Genomic DNA, 20,648 nt, shown 5'->3' with positions numbered 1-20,648 from the left:
CAAAATTATTAGGGTTTTGGGTTTGTTCAAGATCAAATTTCATTAAATTTTACCAAATTTATATAAGAATATATCAATATCTATAGTAAAAAATGTTTCATTAGATTCATCATGAACGACAATCCTAGAATTTCATTACTCCCTCGTAATGATAAAAACGTCTTATAAACGTTTACGGAGGGAGTATTTTGGAGAATTGAGCAATTGCTTGGACCACATAGTCAACGGTCTTCATGGGTATAAGAGTATAAAAAGATGCGATATTTATATAGTATAGCATAATTCATGGCACGTATGTACAAGTGGGAAGCTAAGCCGAGATAGGCTTTTTCCCGCAGAAAAGAAGAAGCCAAGATAGTGCTTTTGTGAACACACGCACTGCGGCCGACTTTACGATGTAGTAGAGATCAAGAAGACTCAACCGCAAAACACCGTTTGGTCCAGACCAGTGCTGCATCATGCTCAATGAAACATGTGCTGATATCCACATGGTCAATTCTCTCCGGCCTCCTTTTGCCTCCGTGTGTTCTTTCAGTCTTCACCTGAACAGTTGTGATGTGTACATCGTGGCTGCGAGAAAGGCTGCCAGGAAGGTTTCTTGAACAACCATATTCACCTATAACATATATAGTAGAAAACACAAAAGCATTAAATATGTCTTTCAAGAACTAACGAAGTTAAATAAATAAAAAGGGAGCGATGAAGTGAGATATAATCAATCACCTTGCACCACACAGAACACAATCGCATCAGGGATCTTGTCTTTGTCAGCACAATCCAAGCACATCCTTTCAGCGTCCCAACCCCTGCACTCCGACAACTGCCACGAGAACTGCAAGAGGACCGGCTCCCCAAGCTCCTTACCATCATCTTGCTGATCAACTAGCTCATACGCGAGAATGCCCCCCATTGTGCATGTGTAGACGAAACCATCAACAAACACAGATCTCCCGTTCAACAGTTGGGTTCCGCACGAAGCAGAAGCACGCCGCACAACGCTCCATCTCTCGGAACGCAGGTCGAACATAAGGAGCGAACCTGTGCCGGCCTCCGAAACCACGAAGGAATTGTCACCCAGGACCGCATATCCGGACAGGTCAACCTTCCCGTTCAAAGCAAGAGATTCCTCTGCGTGATGCCTGCAACTCACCCATTTGGATCCATCATGGTAGGAAACACCGAGAGTCTCGCTCAGAGCGACGATCCTGTTACCAACTTCAAGAACCATAGAGAAAGGGTCAGGAGCAGGAGGCTCCGTGCATGGAAACAGCTTGGACTCCTCAGTTGGACCGTATGCATCTATGCCATCTTGTGTGTTAGAGACAGCATATACATCGGAGCTGCGGCTGCTGAAGACGAGGTGCCACGGGGGAGACCGATACCGAACAAGGTAATAATCGTCAGTGTCGTAAGATAAGACCAGGGCATGCTTTTGCGTGAGAAGTTTATCATGAGATCCAATCCTTCCGTTCTCTATTTTGGCAACATACACAATTGTCTGCAAGTGAGCTTCGCAAATAATATATAGGTCCTTGTTGATCTGGACCGCTGGGTCCTCAGGAGGCTCCTCAAACTCGTAATGTCCCGGCTTTACAGATAGAAAATTGCTGCACAATATGTCATGTAGGACATTAATATGTTGCACAAAATGCTTAGAATAAAGCGAGTATAACTATATTTGAAGTATGTAAGCTTGAAACCTGCAACAATCAAGCATCTTGGAGGATTCTATGACGGGAGAGCTGGTTGGATACTCCAGCGTTGCAGGCGGCATGGCATTGTGGTCCTCATACTCCCTAGTTGACATGTGACAAGAAAGATCAGAAACAATATTGTATATTGTGCTCCCTTCGACCGGCTCTAGAAAAATTAAAGATCTATAAATCTTTTCGGAAGTTAGAGGGCACATACTTTGGCCATGTTTGTGGGAAAAATCATCAATAACTACAATACTTACTAAATACAATGTGAAAACATATTTATTATGTGTCTAATGATATGAATTTCATAAAATTTGGTCTCGTGGTTCTTGATAGTTTTCCCAAAATATTTGGGTTCAAACTTTGCATCGTTCGATTTCAGGCAATTTTTTAAAACTCGAACCCGGGTGAGCAGCGTGGGAGCGCTCTCGCACAACTGACCAACAGAGACAAATTTTGTATGCCTTCTTTTTAGTGGAAGTACTAATAAGTAACTAACTCAGTAATGCAAACAAACACAACGATGAGAAAACAAATAATGCATCAATGAACTTACTGTAGGAAGCAGAATTCATGGGTCGGTTGTAGTGCAACAGAGAGCACATCCAAGCGGCGGCAGGTGGAATGCAGTATATCGATGCCTTTCTGCTGAGCGCTGGCTGGTCTAACTCTGAAGGTGGAGATGATGGCGTGCAGATGGGCACATGAGCACTGGAGCTCCACCCCGATCCAGACGGAGCACATGAGTCGACCGCCCAGGTGCGTGAGGAAACCATACCCTTCATCGTAGAAAGGACAGACAGAGTCGACAGTGGTAGGTGGCTCCAGCTTGAGCTTTCTTCGCTGATCCTCCTGGTCCTGGTAATAGCGCAGCTTGTAGGCATAGACGCAATTGTCACGGAGGAAGTAGACGGCGCCATCATCATCATCTGTCTCATCATCTCCTTGTATGTACACACCAGGGCCCAGGATGGGAACGTAGGCGGTCTGTGTGTTCTCTGGGTCTGAGGTGGCGACCACGGTCCAGGTGCAATCGGAGCAATTGAAGGTTAAGAAGACGCCCTGAGCTGGTCGCAGCGACACCAAGATGGTGTCGTCGGGGAGCACGGCGCATCCCTGCAAGAAGTCGCCATTCCACAGTTTGCTCATCTGGCTCTTGTAGTGGAAGGGGAAGGTGTCCCCGGCCTGCTCCCACCGGTCAGCGTCCTTGCGGAAGCGTTGCATCCCGAGCACGCACTTGCCTGCATACTCCAAGTAGACGTATGGAGCCCAGAGGTGGCCGGCGGCCGAGACGGGGCGGCAATGCATGCAAGTGTCCTGCGGCAGGCGAGGCAGCTCGGACATGGCGGTGGCTTCGTCGGCGAGCCGCAGCTGCTGGGCTCGTGGGGTCGCCGAGTACTTCCCGGGATCCAGGTGCTCGGAGAAGAGGCATAGCGAGCGGCCGTCGGGCGTCAGCGCGGCGGTAGCGCTGGCGATGCCGCTGCAGCCCTTGGTGGTCTCGACGGTGCACAGGGTGTCGAGGGCATCGTCGCTCCGGCCGAGGATTCGACCGGATCGCACGACGCGGAACCGGTGCAGGCCCAGGACGCTGTCTTCGGAGATCATAGGGATGGATGCGGAGAGGAGGCCGACGAGCAGCGACCAGGCGGGGCTGTCATCCACACCAGCCGGGATGCAGACGTAGTCCCTGCCGGGGGCGACGCGCGGGACCCGGGGAGAGCAGAGACGATGCCAGCAGCAGAAGCATCGGTACAGGGTGCAGGCGCTGACCGCCGCCTTCTCCTTCTCCGTGTCGGCCGCCGCCATCTTGCAGCTTCTCCCTTGGGATTCGATTTCTATAAATAAGCATAGCAACCGGCCGGTCGGGCCTAGTCTTTTCCACATACGGACTGCTGCTGGGGCGTGCCGGAATCTCCTCCAATACATATTAAGGAGTTAATACCACTTCAAATACATAAACTTGTCCTGGTGGGAACAAGTTCATACAAGAACTAAAAAAAACCCGCAAAAGTAGTACAACAACTTTGCTAACAGAACATTTTAGTTCATTTCCGTCTATTCTGCCGGTGTGTCATCTCCTGCCGTTATAACGTTCGCTGACATGGAACCGGCCTCATTTGTCAGTGTCGCACGCAAAAGAATAAACCAAATCATAAAATAGTACGCAGCCGGTTTCGAACGAAGACCTCCCGCACTCAGTCTGCTTGCCAAAACTGCAACGCGCTAACCACCCTGACAAAAGACACTTGTTGTACAAATTGGAGCTGCAACCTTTATAATCGTTTATTCACGCACAGTTTACACTCATAATTTTTTCTTAAATACCGAGAGCTGTATTCCCCGCTAAAGATACGTTCAGTGATCCATTTGAGTATGTACTCCCTCCGGTCCTTTTTACTCTGCATATAAGAATTGTTCGAAGTCAAACTTTACAATTTGACCATATTTATATGAAAAAATATCAACATCTACAATACTAAAGTTATACGATATGAAAAATAAAGTCATGACGCATCTAATGATGTCAATTTCACATTATGAATGTTGATATCTTTTTCTATAAAGTTGGTCAAACATTATGAGGCTTGACTTCAGACAAATCTTATATGCCAACTAAAAAGGGCTGAAGGGAGTATGCTTCACGTTTGAGCCAGGGTTTCTTGTACATGAGCCGGACCACGATGCCGCTGTTCACTAGCTTCGATATATGAACCACTGGCATATCTTCAATGATCGAGACCAAATAACCGGGCCAGCTAACATAGCTATATTTATGTGCTGGCAACATTGAGAAGACCAGTCATCCTGCCGAGGTGCATGCACGTGTGCTAGCAACATAGTTCATGGGACGTCACCGAGATGAACGTGTGCTGATTGCGGAGGCGCCGTACTTTCAGTACTAGGATCGGTCGGATCGTGAAGACGTACGACTACATCAACCGCGTTGTCATAACACTTCCGCTTTCGGTCTACGAGGGTACGTCGACACACTCTCCCCTCTCATTGCTATGCATCACCATGATAGATCTTGCGTGTGCGTAGAATTTTTTTTGAATTACTGTGTTCCCCAACAGGGGGCGGTGGTGACCGCTTGCACGTGGGAGTTGGATCGCGCTCCGGCTCCGGCTCGGCCTTGAGCTCGACGACGGGCGGCGCCGACGGCGGCGGCGACACGAACAAGGGCGCCTGGACGGAGTCCCCGCCGCAGACAAAAGGGCTTGCTCCAGCCCATCCCAGTGGGCGCCTCCTCGAGTCGGCTCGCCTCCAGCGCGTGCTGCAGGGCCTCCTCGAGGGTGGCTTGGTACTCCGCCTCCGCCTTCTCTTCCTCCGGCTCTACCCTAAGGGGCGGCAGTGGAAACTGGGGGTTGATGTGGACGCCTCGTCGCCGTTGCTCGTCGTGTTCGAGGGCAAATCAGGCCTCCCAGTTGGGAGAGTCGGCAGCGTATTCGGGCATTCGCTGCTGCGCCGACGTGAGCTGCGCCCAGCGCCTGCGCACTTCCTCGTCGTGCTCCCGCTGTGATCGCGGAACCGCCGGCACCGGGATCTGCTACGGATCGAGGTGCCAGTGGTGCGACAACGTCACGTCAGGGTAAGGCATCGGCTGCTTGTACTCCTAGTGTCACCACGTTTGGTGCACCGGGATGTGCAGATGCTGCCGACCTGAGTGGGAACGCGCCGGTGGTGGGGGAGGAGGGGGAGGAGGAGCACGGGAGGATGAGGCGCCGGGGGTGCCCTTGCCCTTGTCGTTGCCGGAGCTGTTGCCGAAGAGGCTCATTGCTAAGGTTTGGGTTGTCGCCGGCGAGGAAGCACGAAGAGGGTGGTGGGGGCCAGATGTGGACGGAAGTGGATGAGGCCGCCCCCTCCCCCGCACGCGTGGGTTAAAAAACAACGCTTCCACTGGCTGACTAGTGGGCCCGGTGATGGTGGTCGTCATAAATTAGATGACGGGCGGTAGTTGCGTAGCCGCCACGTGGGACCGCAGCGGACACTGAGGGGACGCGCGGCGCGTCCGCTTCGCGTCCCTGCCGACGCATTTCAGGCACAATTTTGGGTCGGAAATGGGTCCGCGCGAACGTGAGTCGGACGGTTTTCAAAATGGGCGATGCGTTGGGCCGATGGTTTTGTCCGCAGCGACCCAAACGGACGTGGTAGGACGAAATGGATTGCCCCGTTGGAATTTCTCTTAAGCCCACAAAAAGTATTTGTATTAAGTAGGAGTACGTATTTCTTTTAGGTATACCGATCAATGATCGGTTGAAGTGTTCTCGTTCCGTGCGCGACCAAAGACTATAAGATGTGCAGCTCAATTTAGATCGATGGTTGCCTTATGTTGGGTTGGTTAGCACGCTGCTACCTCCAAGAAAACTTGTGCGTGAGGTCTCCGGTTCGAAACCACCCCCTTAGTTTGTTGTTTTGGTTTATTCTTTCTTTGTGACACTGACATGCGGGCCCGGTTCCACGTCAGCAACTGTAGAAGCACGTTATAACAGCAGGAGATGACGCACCGGCAGAATAGACGGAAATGGACTAAAATGTTCTGTTAGCAAAGTTGTTGTACTACTTTTATGGGGTTTTTTAGTTCTTGTATGAAATTGTTCCCACCGGGACAAGTATATGTACTAGAAGCGGTATTAACTCCATATTAAGGGCATGTACTGTATAATGGAAAAGCTTCTTTCTAAGAAAAAAATATAATGGGAAACGCTTGAATCCACCGGTGGATCCTTCCGTTTCGTCTCGTCGGCTGCTTCCCCTGCGCGACGCGTGTCCTAGCACCCACCCATTGCCATCCTTATTCGAAGTGCATCCATACTTTTCTTCTCTCAGTCGTCTTCTTCTCTTAGAGCATCTCCAGCCGCGCCCCCAACAGGCTCTCCCCAGGCGTTTCTGCGGCGCCGACGTCGAAAAAACGGCCCAGTCGCGCCCCTAGAAGCCCGTTTTTCGCCGGCTCGGGCCGAAACTGGTGCCGACAGACCCAGGCCGAACCCGGCGCCCTGGGGGGCGCCTGGGGCGCCGGCACAAGCGAAAAGGGCGCGTGGGTCCGCCATGTCGGCGAGTCAAGCGCCTCTTCCTGTCGTTTCTTCCCACTTTCCCCCCACTCCCCTCCCATTCTCTTCCTTCCTCCCGCCAATCTCCCTCCCGTTTTCGCCTCCCAGCCGGCCGCCATGCCATCGAAGAAGTACGTCGCCCCCCGCGCGGCGGCAACCGCGACCGCCTTTGTCGCCCAGCCGAAGCAGAGGAAGCCGAGGGCGCCGCCGTCCAAGCCACCGGGCATGTCAAACGCCGAGTGGAGGGCGGAAGTTTAGCGACGGGAGGCTGTCACCGCCGACCGGCGGAATAGGGCCATCGCCAAGAAGGCCCGCGACAACGCGGCGCACGCGGCTGTGGCTGCCTCATCGGCGGACCAAGCCGAGACCGAGGCGACTCGCGTGGGGATGATGAATCCACCCGGAAGCCACGCCCAGTACGCGCCCTGGGGCCAGCAAGGCGTCGGCTCTCCGTGGCCATGGGGATCGCCCTCGCCAGGCTACGCCGACGGGGACGCGCACGGTGGGTTCAACCCAAACGTCACCTTCCCCCATCGACACCCGGCCCAGCGCACGCCCTCCCCCGCCTTCGCCGGCGTGCAGTACCCTCCATACAACTAGTCACCACCCGCCTACGCTTCCTCCCCGACGCCCCATTCTGCCATGGCCTGCTGCCCTTCTCGCACCTTGACGCCACCGACGAGACCGAGGCCGACATGGACGACATCATCGCGGCAGGTTCGGCCGGGGCCGTCGCGTCTCCCGGGTTCGTCACCCAGGACGAGACGGTGGATCTCAGCGGCGGCATGGACGGCGAGCTCGGCTACGTCTACGACGAGGACGAGCAGGAGGAGCAGGAGCAGGAGGAGGAGGACGAGGAGGAGGAGGAGGAGGAGCCGGCGCCTGTTCCGGCAAAGGGGCGCAAGGAGAAGAAGCGGACGGCTAGGCCAGGCGAGCCACGCATCAAGTGGGCGCCCAAGGAGGAGGAATGCTTCGCCGAAGCATGGAAAGTCGTCTGCCTCGTCCCAACCACCGGCACGAACCAGAGCATCGATACGTACTGGGACCGCATCAAGGCCGAGTTCGACGAGCGCAAACTCGTCGACCCCTACTTCAAAGGCGTCTACATGCAGCGCGGCTCCAAGGCGATGGCGAACCATTGGGGGCGTATCCAGGGGGCGTGCAACTGAAAGTGCAACTATCCCCGGGTGGTTTTGGTAATTCCTAACAACATATAGCTCATTGAGCTAACATTATTCCAAGATTAATATTTCAGGAAAAACTCAATGAATGGCATGGCATGGATGAGGAAAGTGGATCCCTCAAAATTCTAAGGACAAAAAGTTTGGCTCAAGCTTCAAGATCAAGACTCTGTATTTTATATTTTAGTGATCCAAGATCACATTGAGTCTATAGGAAAAGCCAATACTATCAAGGAGGGATGAGGTGTTGCTTAATGGCTTGCTTGCTCAAAGTGCTTAGTGATATGCTCTAAAACCCTCAACTACCTTCCCACATCCACATATGACCTAAACCAAAAGTCAAACTCGGCCCCACCGATTCTTTCTATCCGGCGCCACCGAGTTTCAAATGTCATAGCCACTGCCACAAACCCTAGGCAAATCGGTTTCACCGATAGGGATCTCGGTCTCACCGAGATGGGATTATAATCTCTCTGTTTCCCTTCGTAATGTTTCGGTCTTACCGAGATGAGCGATCGGTCCCACCAAGATTGCAATGTAAACTCCCTGTTTCCCTTTTGTAACATTTCGGTCTCACCGAGATGAGCGAATCGGTCCCACCGAGTTTACCTAACCAACTCTCTGGTTAGCTTATTACCAAAATCGGTCCCACCGAGTTTGTGTAATCGGTCACACCGAGATTACGTTATGCCCTAACCCTAACCATATCGGTCCTACCGAGTTGCATCTCAGTCCCACCGAAAATCCTAATGGTCACTAGGTTTGCTGAATCGGTCCGACCGAGTTTAACCATTCGGTCCCACCGAGTTTGACAAATTGTGTGTAACGGTTAGATTCTGTGTGGAGGCTATATATACCCCTCCACCCACTCTTCATTCGCGGAGAGAGCCATCAGAACATACCTACACTTCCAATACACATTTTCTGAGAGAGAACCACCTACACTTGTGTTGAGGTCAAGATATTCCATTCCAACCATATGAATCTTGATCTCTAGCCTTCCCCAAGTTGCTTTCCACTCAAATCTTCTTTCCACCAAATCCAAATCCTGTGAGAGAGTGTTGAGTGTTGGGGAGACTATCATTTGAAGCACAAGAGCAAGGAGTTCATCATCAACACACCATTTGTTACTTCTTGGAGAGTGGTGTCTCCTAGATTGGCTAGGTGTCACTTGGGAGCCTCCGACAAGATTGTGGAGTTGAACCAAGGAGTTTGTAAGGGCAAGGAGATCGCCTACTTCGTGAAGATCTACCGCTAGTGAGGCAAGTCCTTCGTGGGCGACGGCCATGATGGAATAGACAAGGTTGCTTCTTCGTGGACCCTTCGTGGGTGGATCCCTCCGTGGACTCGCGCAACCGTTACCCTCCGTGGGTTAAAGTCTCCATCAACGTGGATGTACGATAGCACCACCTATCGGAACCACGACAAAAACATTCGTGTCTCCAATTGCGTTTGAATCCTCCAAACCCTTCCCTTTACATTCTTGCAAGTTGCATGCTTTACTTTCCGCTGCTCATATGCTCTTTTGCATGCTTGCTTGAATTGTGTGGAGATTGCTTGACTTGTGCTAAGATAGCTAAAATCTGCCAAGAACTAAAATTGGGAAAAGGCTAGATTTTTATTTGGTCAAGTAGTCTAATCACCCCCCTCTAGACATACTTTCGATCCTACCAGTGGTATCAGAGCTTTGGTCTCCATTTGCTTTGATTTCCATAGCTTTTGGTGGTCATAGCCTTGGTTTCACAACCTAGGAGAGTATGGCGTCTAGCGAGGGAAATTATCACCGTAGAGGTCCTTACTTTGATGGTACTAATTTTGCTAGTTGGAAGCATAAGATGAAAATGCATATTCTTGGACATAACCCCGCCGTTTGGGATATTGTGTGTGTCGGCTTGCAAGGTGAATTCTTTGATGGGGAAAGAACCAAATCGTGAAGCTACTGCGGATGAGTTGAAGATGCTACAATACAATGCTCAAGCTTGTGATATCCTCTTCAACGGATTGTGCCCCGAAGAATTCAACAAAATCAGCCGTCTTGAGAATGCAAAGGAAATTTGGGATACTTTGATTGACATGCATGAAGGTACCGACTCCGTCAAGGAATCCAAGTTGGATGTGCTTCAAAGTCAACTTGACAAGTTCAAAATGAAGGATGGTGAAGGTGTCGCTGAAATGTACTCTAGGCTTGCTCTTATCACAAATGAGATTGCCGGCTTTGGGAGTGAAGAGATGACCGATAGATTCATCATCAAGAAGATCCTAAGAGCCTTGGATGGAAAATATGATACCGTGTGCACATTGATCCAAATGATGCCCAATTACAAAGATCTCAAGCCAACGGAAGTCATCGGAAGAACTGTTGCTCATGAGATGTCACTCAAGGATAAAGAGGAACTTCACAACAAATCAAGTGGTGCTTACAAAGCCTCATGTGAAGCCCCCACATCATCGAGTGAGAAACAAACCTTCAATGAAGAATTGAGCTTAATGGTGAAGAACTTCAACAAGTTCTACAAGAGTAGGAGCAAAGAGAGAAGCTCCAAGTCAAGGTCCTACAATGACAAAAGATCTTCTAGTCGAGAGCGAAACTGCTACAATTGTGGAAGGCCCAGACACTATTCCAATGAATGTACGACCCCCTACAAGAGAAGAGAAGATTCCCCCAAGAGAAGAAGTAGAAGAGAAGAATCACCATCTAGAGAAAGAAGGAGTAGAGATGATCGTTATGAACGAAGACCCTCACGGAGAAGCAAGGATTCGGAAAGAAAGGACAAGTCATCAAGGAGCTATACAAAACGAAGACATCAAGCTCATGTTGGTGAATGGGTATCCGGCTCCGACTCCGACAACCACTCCGAGAGAAGCTATCACTCCGACTCCGAATATACTCAAGATGAAGGTGTTGCCGGTCTAGCACTTGTGACAACTAACTCCTACGACATATTTGACTCACCAAATGAAGGAGTTGGAACATGCTTCATGGCTAAAGGCCCAAAGGTATCACACCCTGTGTATGTTGATTTCAATAGTGATGAAGATGACTTGTTAGGTGATGATGATTTACTTGTTGATAACTCTAGTGATGAATACTATGATGAAATGTCCATGCTAATCAAGATAAAACAAATGACAATGATAAGGAGAAGATTGAGTCTCTAACTAAAGAACTAAACACTCTTAAGTTAGCTCATGAAACTATCTTAGGAGATCATCGAGAACTTTTAAGGACTCATGAGAAATTGCGCTTTGAAAAGCTCAACCTTGAGCAAGAGCATGAGTTCTTAAAAGCAATCAATGATGATCTTCGCAAGAAAAGTTCTTCTTACATTGCCAAGCGTTTACTCTTATCCACTTACATGCCTCAAGTCAAGTCTAGTAACAAGAAAAAGAAAGATTCTTCCTCTAGTAGTAACAATAATCATGCTAAATCCAATATTGTTGCTTCTAGTAGTTCTCTTGATTCCACTAATGATTCTCTTAGCCAAGTTACACTTGAGCAAGAAAATAGCTTATTGAAGGGAATTATAAAGAAAGGTGTTTACAAGATCCTTGTCGGAAGTAAGCAATTCGAGGAAATTGTACGCAAGCAAGGAAGGCACCGAAAGAATCAAGGTGTTGGTTTTGAACGAAAGTTCAATGCCAATGGAGTTGAGTGGGAAGAAGATCAATACCCCAAGACGAAGTTTGTTCCTCAACAAGAGGAGTATGATCCTACTTCTCTCAAAGGGACACAAGCTCAAGATGATCTTCCACCACAAGACCACAAGCAAAAAGGCAAGGACAAGCTTCAAGAGGAAATTGATGAATTTGAAGAAGCTCCTAAGGCCTTGGTCAAGTGGGTTCCCAAGACTACTTCAAGTTCCACTTCATCAAGTACAACTACAACACCGAGGATTCCCATCAAGATGGTGTGGATCCCGAAGAAGAAGAACTAGAGAGTTCTTGAGGGTGACTCCGCCAACATACTTCACTCTTATCATCTTGGCAAGAACAAGTGCAATCAACTTCCACATCTTGCACTAGTTCAAGGAGTCACAAACCCTCTTGTTGGTAAGACAAGGGACAAGGTAACCTAAAAGCTTTCATAGACATCATCTTGTGTGTGCATCACTCTATGTCTATGGATATCCTTGTTTGTTCCTTGTGGGACTAACCCGTGTAGGTATTGAAAGTGCAACTCACTCCAATGGATAGCTCCAAATGATCTACATCAACATTGAGCATCCACATCTTCAACATCTACATGAAGTCATCATCGACAAAACCCAAGGTTAGTTCATCCCTCTTAGGGGGGATCTCACATCTAGGGGGAGCTTTACTCTAAGAATTGAGCTAAAGCAACTCTAATGGTGTGAACACAACAATGCTTTATGTAAAAGTGGTAACTCCACTTGTGCTTAAACGATGAGTATGACCTATGATCAAATGTTCTCATTTGACTCCTAAGTCAATATACTCATATATAGATGACCTAGTCATCGCAAATTGTTTGATAGATGCTAGAATTGGTTGTGCATGCTTTGCCACATATTTCAATTGCCATTTTATTGTGTGAGCATGTTGATTGCATATTTTACTCATTCGAGGACATCCACTTGTTGTTTTGATTGATTGGTTTTCTTTTCTTTTGCCAAGTGGATGGACAAGAATGCCTAAGAACCCTCTCTAGCTATCTATGCTTTTCTCGTCTCAAACTCTATTCATGCTGCATCACAAAATTTGATCAAGTCAGATTTGAACCACTCTGTGTGAGGAGCACTCGGAGTCCCCGATTCGACATAGACTTAAACTTCCAAAACTTATTTGTGTGTTTCGGTCTGACTGATTCCTCCATTTCGTTCATACCGAGATCACTAAGTCGATCTAGGTTTTCAATCTCGGTGCAACCGATTTGAACTTTTCGGTCACAGCGAGTTGTTGTAACTGTCAACAGTTATGCATCTCGGTGCCACCGAGTTGTTCCACTCGGTCACACCGATAGGGTCGGCTATATATACTCACGGGCAAAATTTTGGAAATTTCTCCGAAACCCCTTCGCCCGCGCATAGCTCGCTCTGCCTCCTGGGTCTCCGGATTGTCCTCCTCATCGCCAGCCGCCTCCTATCGCTGGTCTCCGCTGCCGTCAACGGAATTCTTCCCCGCCGTTGCCGCCGTAGCGAGTTCATCGCCAAACTAGGGTATGGACTCGATCACAGTGCTATCGCCGTCCGATTCCTAGCACATTGTGTTCATTATGATTCTTACCACGATTGAAACACTTCTATCCAGTCAAAACACTCCGTAGATTAGAGTTGAATCGAAAATTTAGGGTTAGGTTTCCGCCGAAACCATCTCGGACCCACCGGGTTGCAGAACTCGGTTCCACCGATTCGGCCAAGGCCATTGCACATGTGGTTCTCGGTCTGACCGAGAATTGCAAATTGGTGTGACCGAGTTCAGGACTTTGTGAAACCCTAGCAGTCTCGGTGCCATCGAACTGTGACTCGGTCTGACCGAGTTCACTAGTTTAGGTTCCAACAGCTGCTTCGGTATCACCGAGTTTGCAAAATCGGTTGATCCGAAATGCTTTCTGTGGAAAACTAAAACTAAGTTTTTGACTCATTCTTTTGAAAAAACCTCTGCATTTTGTGATGCTCATCCACTCTATCTCATCTATATCTATTCACAGGGTCTGCTGTCAGTGTTTGCAACATGTCTGACCAGAGTGACAGCTAGAACAGGTCAGAGGAGCAGGTTCACCTGAGTGAGGGCACTAGTCCCTCTAGCAGTTCAGATGATGGTAGCAGGAGCACCCCAAGAAATTTGCCAAAGGCTGTCACTAGAGCAAGCAAGAAGAAAACTTCAGAGTCTGAGGATGAAGACTATGTGGCCACTGAGGATGAGGCCACATCAAAGAAGAAAGTGGTTAAGAAGGAGTACAGCTCAGCTGCAGTTAAGCCAGGGATGAAGATCAAAAGGCCACCAGGAAGACAACCAATGTCTAAGGCCAGAGCATCCTCTCAAGCATCTTTGGAATCTCAACCCAAAGAGCCTGCTGCAGAAGGAAAGAAAAGGAAGGAAAGGGTCAAGAAGACCATGGCCAGAGTGATTGGAAAGGCTTCCATGATGGAAGAAGAAGAGGAAGAAGAGGTTGCTGCACCAGCACCCAAGGCACAGAAGCTTATGGGTGATGCTATCAGGACAGGGGCTGCATCATCAAAGCCCAAAGAAGCACCCAAAGCTGCCTCCAAGCCCAAGACTGCACCAAAGAGAAATACCAGAAACATACCAGCTGCTGAGAAGAACAAGGCCCCAGTGCCTGAGACTATTGCTGAAGAAGAAGATGAAGAGCATGTTCTGAGAAAATTAAAGCCAAAAATTCTAGACCACAATGATGCTCATCCTGTGGCTGAGAACATGAAGATCAGGAGAGACTCAGGACTGAGGAAATGGAGAGAGACAGATCCATATGCTACCAGGAGAAGGACTGCTGTTGATTACAGGTTCCACACAAAGGAACAGCAGGATTTCTATGAGACAGTGCTGTTGGACAAGAAGCCTATAGTGTGTGAAATGAGGTGGGTCGACTGGAAGTATATCAAGGAAAATGAGGAACACTATCCTGGTGTGTTTGACAGCTTCAGTGCTTGTGGAGTTGCAGACTTTGTTGGGCAGAAGCTCACAAAGTGGAATGAGGAGCTCATAATGCAATTCTACTCCACAGCACACTTCTATCCAGATGGCAGGATAGTATGGATGTCTGAAGGTACAAGGTACCACTCAACTATTGAGGAATGGACAAATCTGATCAATGCTCCTAAGGAAAAAGAAGATGACTTGGATGTCTATGCCAAGAAGAAGATGGATCACAACTCTATGGAAAATATGCACAAGGAGATTCCTGAAGAAGATCTTGAGACTCACCAGTTTGGGTCAGTAAAACACTTGCTGTCAGGGCTGCCTACAATCAATTGGATCCTTAGGCACACTCTCTTGCCCAAGTCTGGTGATCACAAAATGATCAGAGGCCATGCAATTAACTTGCTACATATATTTGATGTGCCACAGAAGTTCAAGGTCATGAGCCTTATAGTTGAGACTATCGAGAGGACTGCAGCTGACCAGAAAAGAAGTAGTGGATATGCCCCACAGATCCAGGAGTTGATAAACTCAAAGATGGGCACAAGCACATACTTGTTGGATAAGGAACACTTGCCTATCTATCCTGACTTCGAGGACAACCAAGTTGTGATGAATGAAGATGAGCCCTCCTCAATGCAAGCACAAGCAAAGAAGGAGAAGGCAAAGATGGAAAAGGCTGCCAAGATGCCAACTCAAGAGGAGGCATCTGAGTACTTTTTGAAAAGCAAGCAGGACCAGCTTGGTTACTTGATAGCATCATCTCTGAGGATTGAGAAGGGGTTGGCCACCCTAACTCAAAACCAGGAGAGCCTGGAAAGAATCGTGGAACAAAAATTCTATGATTTAGATGTCAAAGCAACTGAGATTCAGTCTGTTGTGGAGCAGCTACAGGATGATATGCAGGAGAGGAAGGGCAAGACAACCACTGATGCATTTGCCAGAGTGCCTCGAGCTCAGAGATCTGCTGCAGTGCCTGTACCAGACACTAGAGCCACTTCATCTGCACCAGCTACAGCTTCAGTGCCACCAGCTCCAGCACCTACCCCATCAGCACCGTCTACTTTGACTGAAGCCTTCGTCCTTGGAGTTCTCCGGACACCACCACCAGAAGATCAAGCCTGAGAGACGTTCTAGTGCTATGCATTTTCTATGAACTTTTTGGTAACTTGTTGCCAAAGGGGGAGAAAAATGTATAGATCATAGGCTTCGAGAGAGAGCGTATTCTCTCTTGCTTTGGTGGTTGAACTTTGTTTATATTTTGATTGCTTGAGATACTACGCTATTATCTATAAGACATTGATGATCATGTGGTTGATCATAAGCTACACTTATGCTTGTTAGATGATAGTATCTTACTTATCCTTATATGATCATTCACTTTGCTTGGTGATGAGTGCATGTATTTAATTCTTATGATTTTGAGCGCTCCACCAAGATGTATGTGACATGGAAGAGTAACCCATGATCCTAACTCATTGTGCATTTGTAGTCCAAAGCAAATTTTAAGATATGCACAAATTTAGGGGGAGCTCTTGCTTTTCACATACTTCTCAAAGCGACAATATCTTTCACTCTTATTATCATTTGTCGAAGCTTTGATCTATATGTTGTCATCAATTACCAAAAAGGAGGAGATTGAAAGTGCAACTATCCCCGGGTGGTTTTGGTAATTCCTAACAACATATAGCTCATTGAGCTAACATTATTCCAAGATTAATATTTCAGGAAAAGCTCAATGAATGGCATGGCATGGATGAGGAAAGTGGATCCCTCAAAATTCTAAGGACAAAAAGTTTGGCTCAAGCTTCAAGATCAAGACTCTACATTTTATATTTTAGTGATCCAAGATCACATTGAGTCTATAGGAAAAGCCAATACTATCAAGGAGGGATGATGTGTTGCTTAATGGCTTGCTTGCTCAAAGTGCTTAGTGATATGCTCTAAAACCCTCAACTACCTTCCCACATCCACATATGACCTAAACCAAAAGTCAAACTCGGCCCCACCGATTCTTTCTATCCGGCGCCACCGAGTTTCAAATGTCATAGCCACTGCCACAAACCCTAGGCAAATCGGTTTCACCGATAGGGATCTCGGTCTCACCGAGATGGGATTATAATCTCTCTGTTTCCCTTCGTAACGTTTCGGTCTTACCGAGATGAGCGATCGGTCCCACCGAGATTGCAATGTAAACTCTCTGTTTCCCTTTTGTAACATTTCGGTCTCACCGAGATGAGCGAATCGGTACCACCGAGTTTACCTGACCAACTCTCTGGTTAGCTTATTACCAAAATCGGTCCCACCGAGTTTGTGTAATCGGTCACACCGAGATTACGTTATGCCCTAACCCTAACTATATCGGTCCTACCGAGTTGCATCTCAGTCCCACCGAAAATCCTAACGGTCACTAGGTTTGCTGAATCGATTCGACCGAGTTTAACCATTCAGTCCCACCGAGTTTGACAAATTGTGTGTAACGGTTAGATTCTGTGTGGAGGCTATATATACCCCTCCACCCACTCTTCATTCGCGGAGAGAGCCATCAGAGCATACCTACACTTCCAATACACATTTTCTGAGAGAGAACCACCTACACTTGTGTTGAGGTCAAGATATTCCATTCCAACCATATGAATCTTGATCTCTAGCCTTCCCCAAGTTGCTTTCCACTCAAATCTTCTTTCCACCAAATCCAAATCCTGTGAGAGAGAGTTGAGTGTTGGGGAGACTATCATTTGAAGCACAAGAGCAAGGAGTTCATCATCAACACACCATTTGTTACTTCTTGGAGAGTGGTGTCTCCTAGATTGGCTAGGTGTCACTTGGGAGCCTCCGACAAGATTGTGGAGTTGAACCAAGGAGTTTGTAAGGGCAAGGAGATCGCCTACTTCGTGAAGATCTACCGCTAGTGAGGCAAGTCCTTCGTGGGCGATGGCCATGATGGAATAGACAAGGTTGCTTCTTCGTGGACCCTTCATGGGTGGAGCCCTCCGTGGACTCGCGCAACCGTTACCCTCCGTGGGTTGAAGTCTCCATCAACATGGATGTACGATAGCAGCACCTATCAGAACCATGACAAAAACATTCGTGTCTCCAATTGCGTTTGAATCCTCCAAACCCTTCCCTTTACATTCTTGCAAGTTGCATGCTTTACTTTCCGCTGCTCATATACTCTTTTGCATGCTTGCTTGAATTGTGTGGAGATTGCTTGACTTATGCTAAGATAGCTAAAATCTGCCAAGAACTAAAATTGGGAAAAGGCTAGATTTTTATTTGGTCAAGTAGTCTAATCACCCCCCCTCTAGACATACTTTGGATCGTACAGCAACAAATGGCATGGGGTCGTCGAGGAGGTCGCGGCTCGCCCGGAGAGCGGCGCCAGCGTTGAGGATCAGGTATGTCACGCCGGTCTCCCGCCTCTCTTCGTTGTGTACGCCCGCCAACTGTTTGTTCCTCCGCGCAGTTGCTGCGCATGTTCGCCATGTACCGACAGAGCAACAGCAACGCCGAATTCAAGTACCTCCACGTTTACAAGCGCATTGACAAGTGCGAGAAGTGGGCGGAAGTCCGGCGCACCCTCGACAAGGCCAAGGAGACATACAAGCCGGACGCGCCGACTCCTGGCGCATCGGAAGGACGGCCGGACGGCAACAAAGGTGCCAAGAAGGGGAAATACGCCGACGCGTCTACCGCTCAAGTGCAGGAGTCCATCGAGCACTGCCTCGCCGACGCGCAGGACCGGGCCGTCCTTCGTGAAGAGAAGACCGATGCGCGGTGGTCGGCGTTGATGTCGAGCAACGCCGTCAAGCTCGACCTGGTCCGGACCAACGTCGCCGCGAAGAAGAGAAACATCGACCTGGCTTTCCTGCTTGGCGGGGCGGACATGCTCCAGAGCACCGACGAGGCGGTCAAGGCGTGGTACTTGGCAGAGCGCGGCCTCATCCTGAACCAGCTTCCCTCGACAACGCCGCCGACGTCGACGCCCACGCCGCCGCCGCCGCCAAGCCCACGTGATGACACCTCCACGACGCCCAGCACCACCGAAGCCACGCCAACACCGCCCAGCGCAGAAGCAGCTCCGACACCGCCAAGCCCGCGCATGCCAACTCGGCCAACGCCTGTGGCAGAGCCCGCCGAGTGATGCGTGCGCACGCGAACTTCTGCCGCTCTATTTTTTGTAGGCCGAACCGTGACTTGCGATCACCGGACTTGTGGCGTCTTTTGTGAGCGGGAACGACCAAGTTCGAATTTTCCGCGTCCTGGGGGCGTGACTGGGAGCTAGGTCGCCCCCAGGGGCCGAACTAACGCCGGTTCGCCCCCAGACCGCTCTTTTTTAGCGCCCTGGGGGCCGAACGGCTGGAGATGCTCTTACGCTTCATCTCTCCAACACCCTTTATCCCAAATCAGCATGTAACACCCTTGATGCGACTATAGCTCCCACATGTCGAGGCACGACTTAGAGACATAATCGCATTGAAGGCATATGTCGCAAGTTAGGCAATCTTCACAAACATCCCATGTAATATAATAATAAAAGGGGAGATAACATAGTTGGCTTACACTCGCCACGTCAATCAAGTACATAAATAACATTACATCATCCAAACACTCATGGTCCGACTACGGCGCCAAAATAAAAGATAACCCAACATGCGACACGGTCCCAATCACCCCCAACTGGGCACCACTACTGATCATCAGGAAAGGAAACATAGTAACATTGAGAGTCTTCGTCGAACTCCCACTTGAGCTCATACGCGTCTCCTAGAGCGGAATCATCAGGCCCTGCATCTGGTGTAATAGTAATCTGTGAGCCACAAGGACTCAGCAATATCGCACCCTTGCGATCAAGACTATTTAAGCTTATAGGTATGGCAAGGTAAATATAGGTGGAGCTGCAGCAAGCGACTAGCAAATATGGTGGCTAACTTATCCGCAAAAGAGAGCGAGAAGAGGAAGCAAAGCGCGAGCGAGAAACTAGAGAACAACTTGCGCAAACATTACTCCAACACCGTGTCCGCTTCCCGGACTCCGCCGAGAAGAGGCCATCACGGTAACACACTCAGTTGATTCATTTTAATTAATTAAGGTTCAAGTTATCTACAACCGGACATTAACAAATTCCCATCTACCCATAACCGCGGGCACGGCTTTCGAAAGTTCAATCTCTGCAGGGGAGTCCCAACTTAGCCCATGAAAAGCTCTCACGGTCAACGAAGGAATAGACCTCCTCCCAAGACGTTCCGATCAGACTCGGTATCTCGGTTCTTCAAGACACTTCGACAGGTTAAAACAAGACCAGCAACACCGCCCGAATGTGCCGACAAATCCCGATAGGAGCTGCACATATCTCGTCCTCAGGGCACACTCAGATAGGCCACGCTACGAGTAAAACCAACCCTCAAGTTTCCCCGAGGTGGCCCCACAGGCTTCCCGGTTCGGACCAACACTCAGAGGGAGCACTGGCCCCGGGGGGGGGGGGGTTAAAATAAGATGACCCTCGGGCTCCGGAAACCCAAGGGAAAAAGAGGCTAGGTGGCGAATGGTAAAACCAAGGTTGGGCATTGCTGGAAAAGCTTTAATCAAGGCAAACTATCAAGGGGTTCCCATTATAACCCAACCGCGTAAGGAACGCAAAATCCGGGAACATAACACCGATATGACGGAAACTAGGGCGGCAAGAGTGGAACAAAATACTAGGCGAGAGGCCGAGCCTTCCACCCTTTACCAAGTATATAGATGCATTAAGATAACAAGATAATATAATGATATCCCAACAAGTAATTAAATGTTCCAACAAGGAACGGCCTTCAATCTTCACCTGCAACTAGCAACGCTATAAGAGGGGCTGAGCAAAGCGGTAACATAGCCAATCAACAGTTTGCTAGGACAAGGTGGGTTAGAGGTTTGACATGGCAATATGGGAGGCTTGAAAGCAAGTGGTAGGCATCGTAGCATTGGCATAGCAAAAGAGCGAGCAAACTAGCATAGCAAAGATAGTAGTGATTTCGAGGGTATGATCATCTTGCCTGCACAGTTGTCAGAGTTGACTGGATCCTCAAAAGCAAACTCAACGGGCTCCTTGTTAGCGAACTCGT

The 20,648-nt window shown here is 48.9% G+C and overlaps 1 protein-coding gene across 1 annotated transcript; it reads right to left on the bottom strand.

The window, feature by feature from the left end:
- Positions 1-407: 407 nt before the first annotated feature.
- On the bottom strand, positions 408-3,506 carry LOC147991327 (uncharacterized). The gene is made up of 4 exons (XM_087538627.1): positions 2,257-3,506; positions 1,701-1,796; positions 724-1,607; positions 408-616 (listed from the first exon to the last, which is right to left on the bottom strand). Exons 1-4 carry the CDS (start codon positions 3,504-3,506, stop codon positions 408-410), a joined length of 2,439 nt encoding a protein of 812 aa, XP_087394753.1.
- Between the last annotated feature and the right edge of the window lie 17,142 nt (positions 3,507-20,648).

This window comes from Triticum urartu, chromosome 1A, assembly GCF_056163025.1.
Source record: "Triticum urartu cultivar PI428250 chromosome 1A, HENAU_Tu73, whole genome shotgun sequence".
In the NCBI taxonomy this organism is placed as follows: domain Eukaryota; kingdom Viridiplantae; phylum Streptophyta; class Magnoliopsida; order Poales; family Poaceae; genus Triticum; species Triticum urartu.
This window is presented reverse-complemented; position numbering and strand designations above follow the sequence as displayed.

Excerpts from the sequence above, each read along its gene's own strand:
- LOC147991327 (XM_087538627.1), bottom strand. The coding sequence starts at position 3,506 with ATGGCGGCGGCCGACACGGAGAAGGAGAAGGCGGCGGTCAGCGCCTGC. Across the intron at positions 1,797-2,256 it reads CATGAATTCTGCTTCCTACA|GGAGTATGAGGACCACAATG; the intron begins GTAAGTTCATTG and ends CATGTCAACTAG. Across the intron at positions 617-723 it reads TGTGTTCTGTGTGGTGCAAG|GTGAATATGGTTGTTCAAGA; the intron begins GTGATTGATTAT and ends TATATGTTATAG.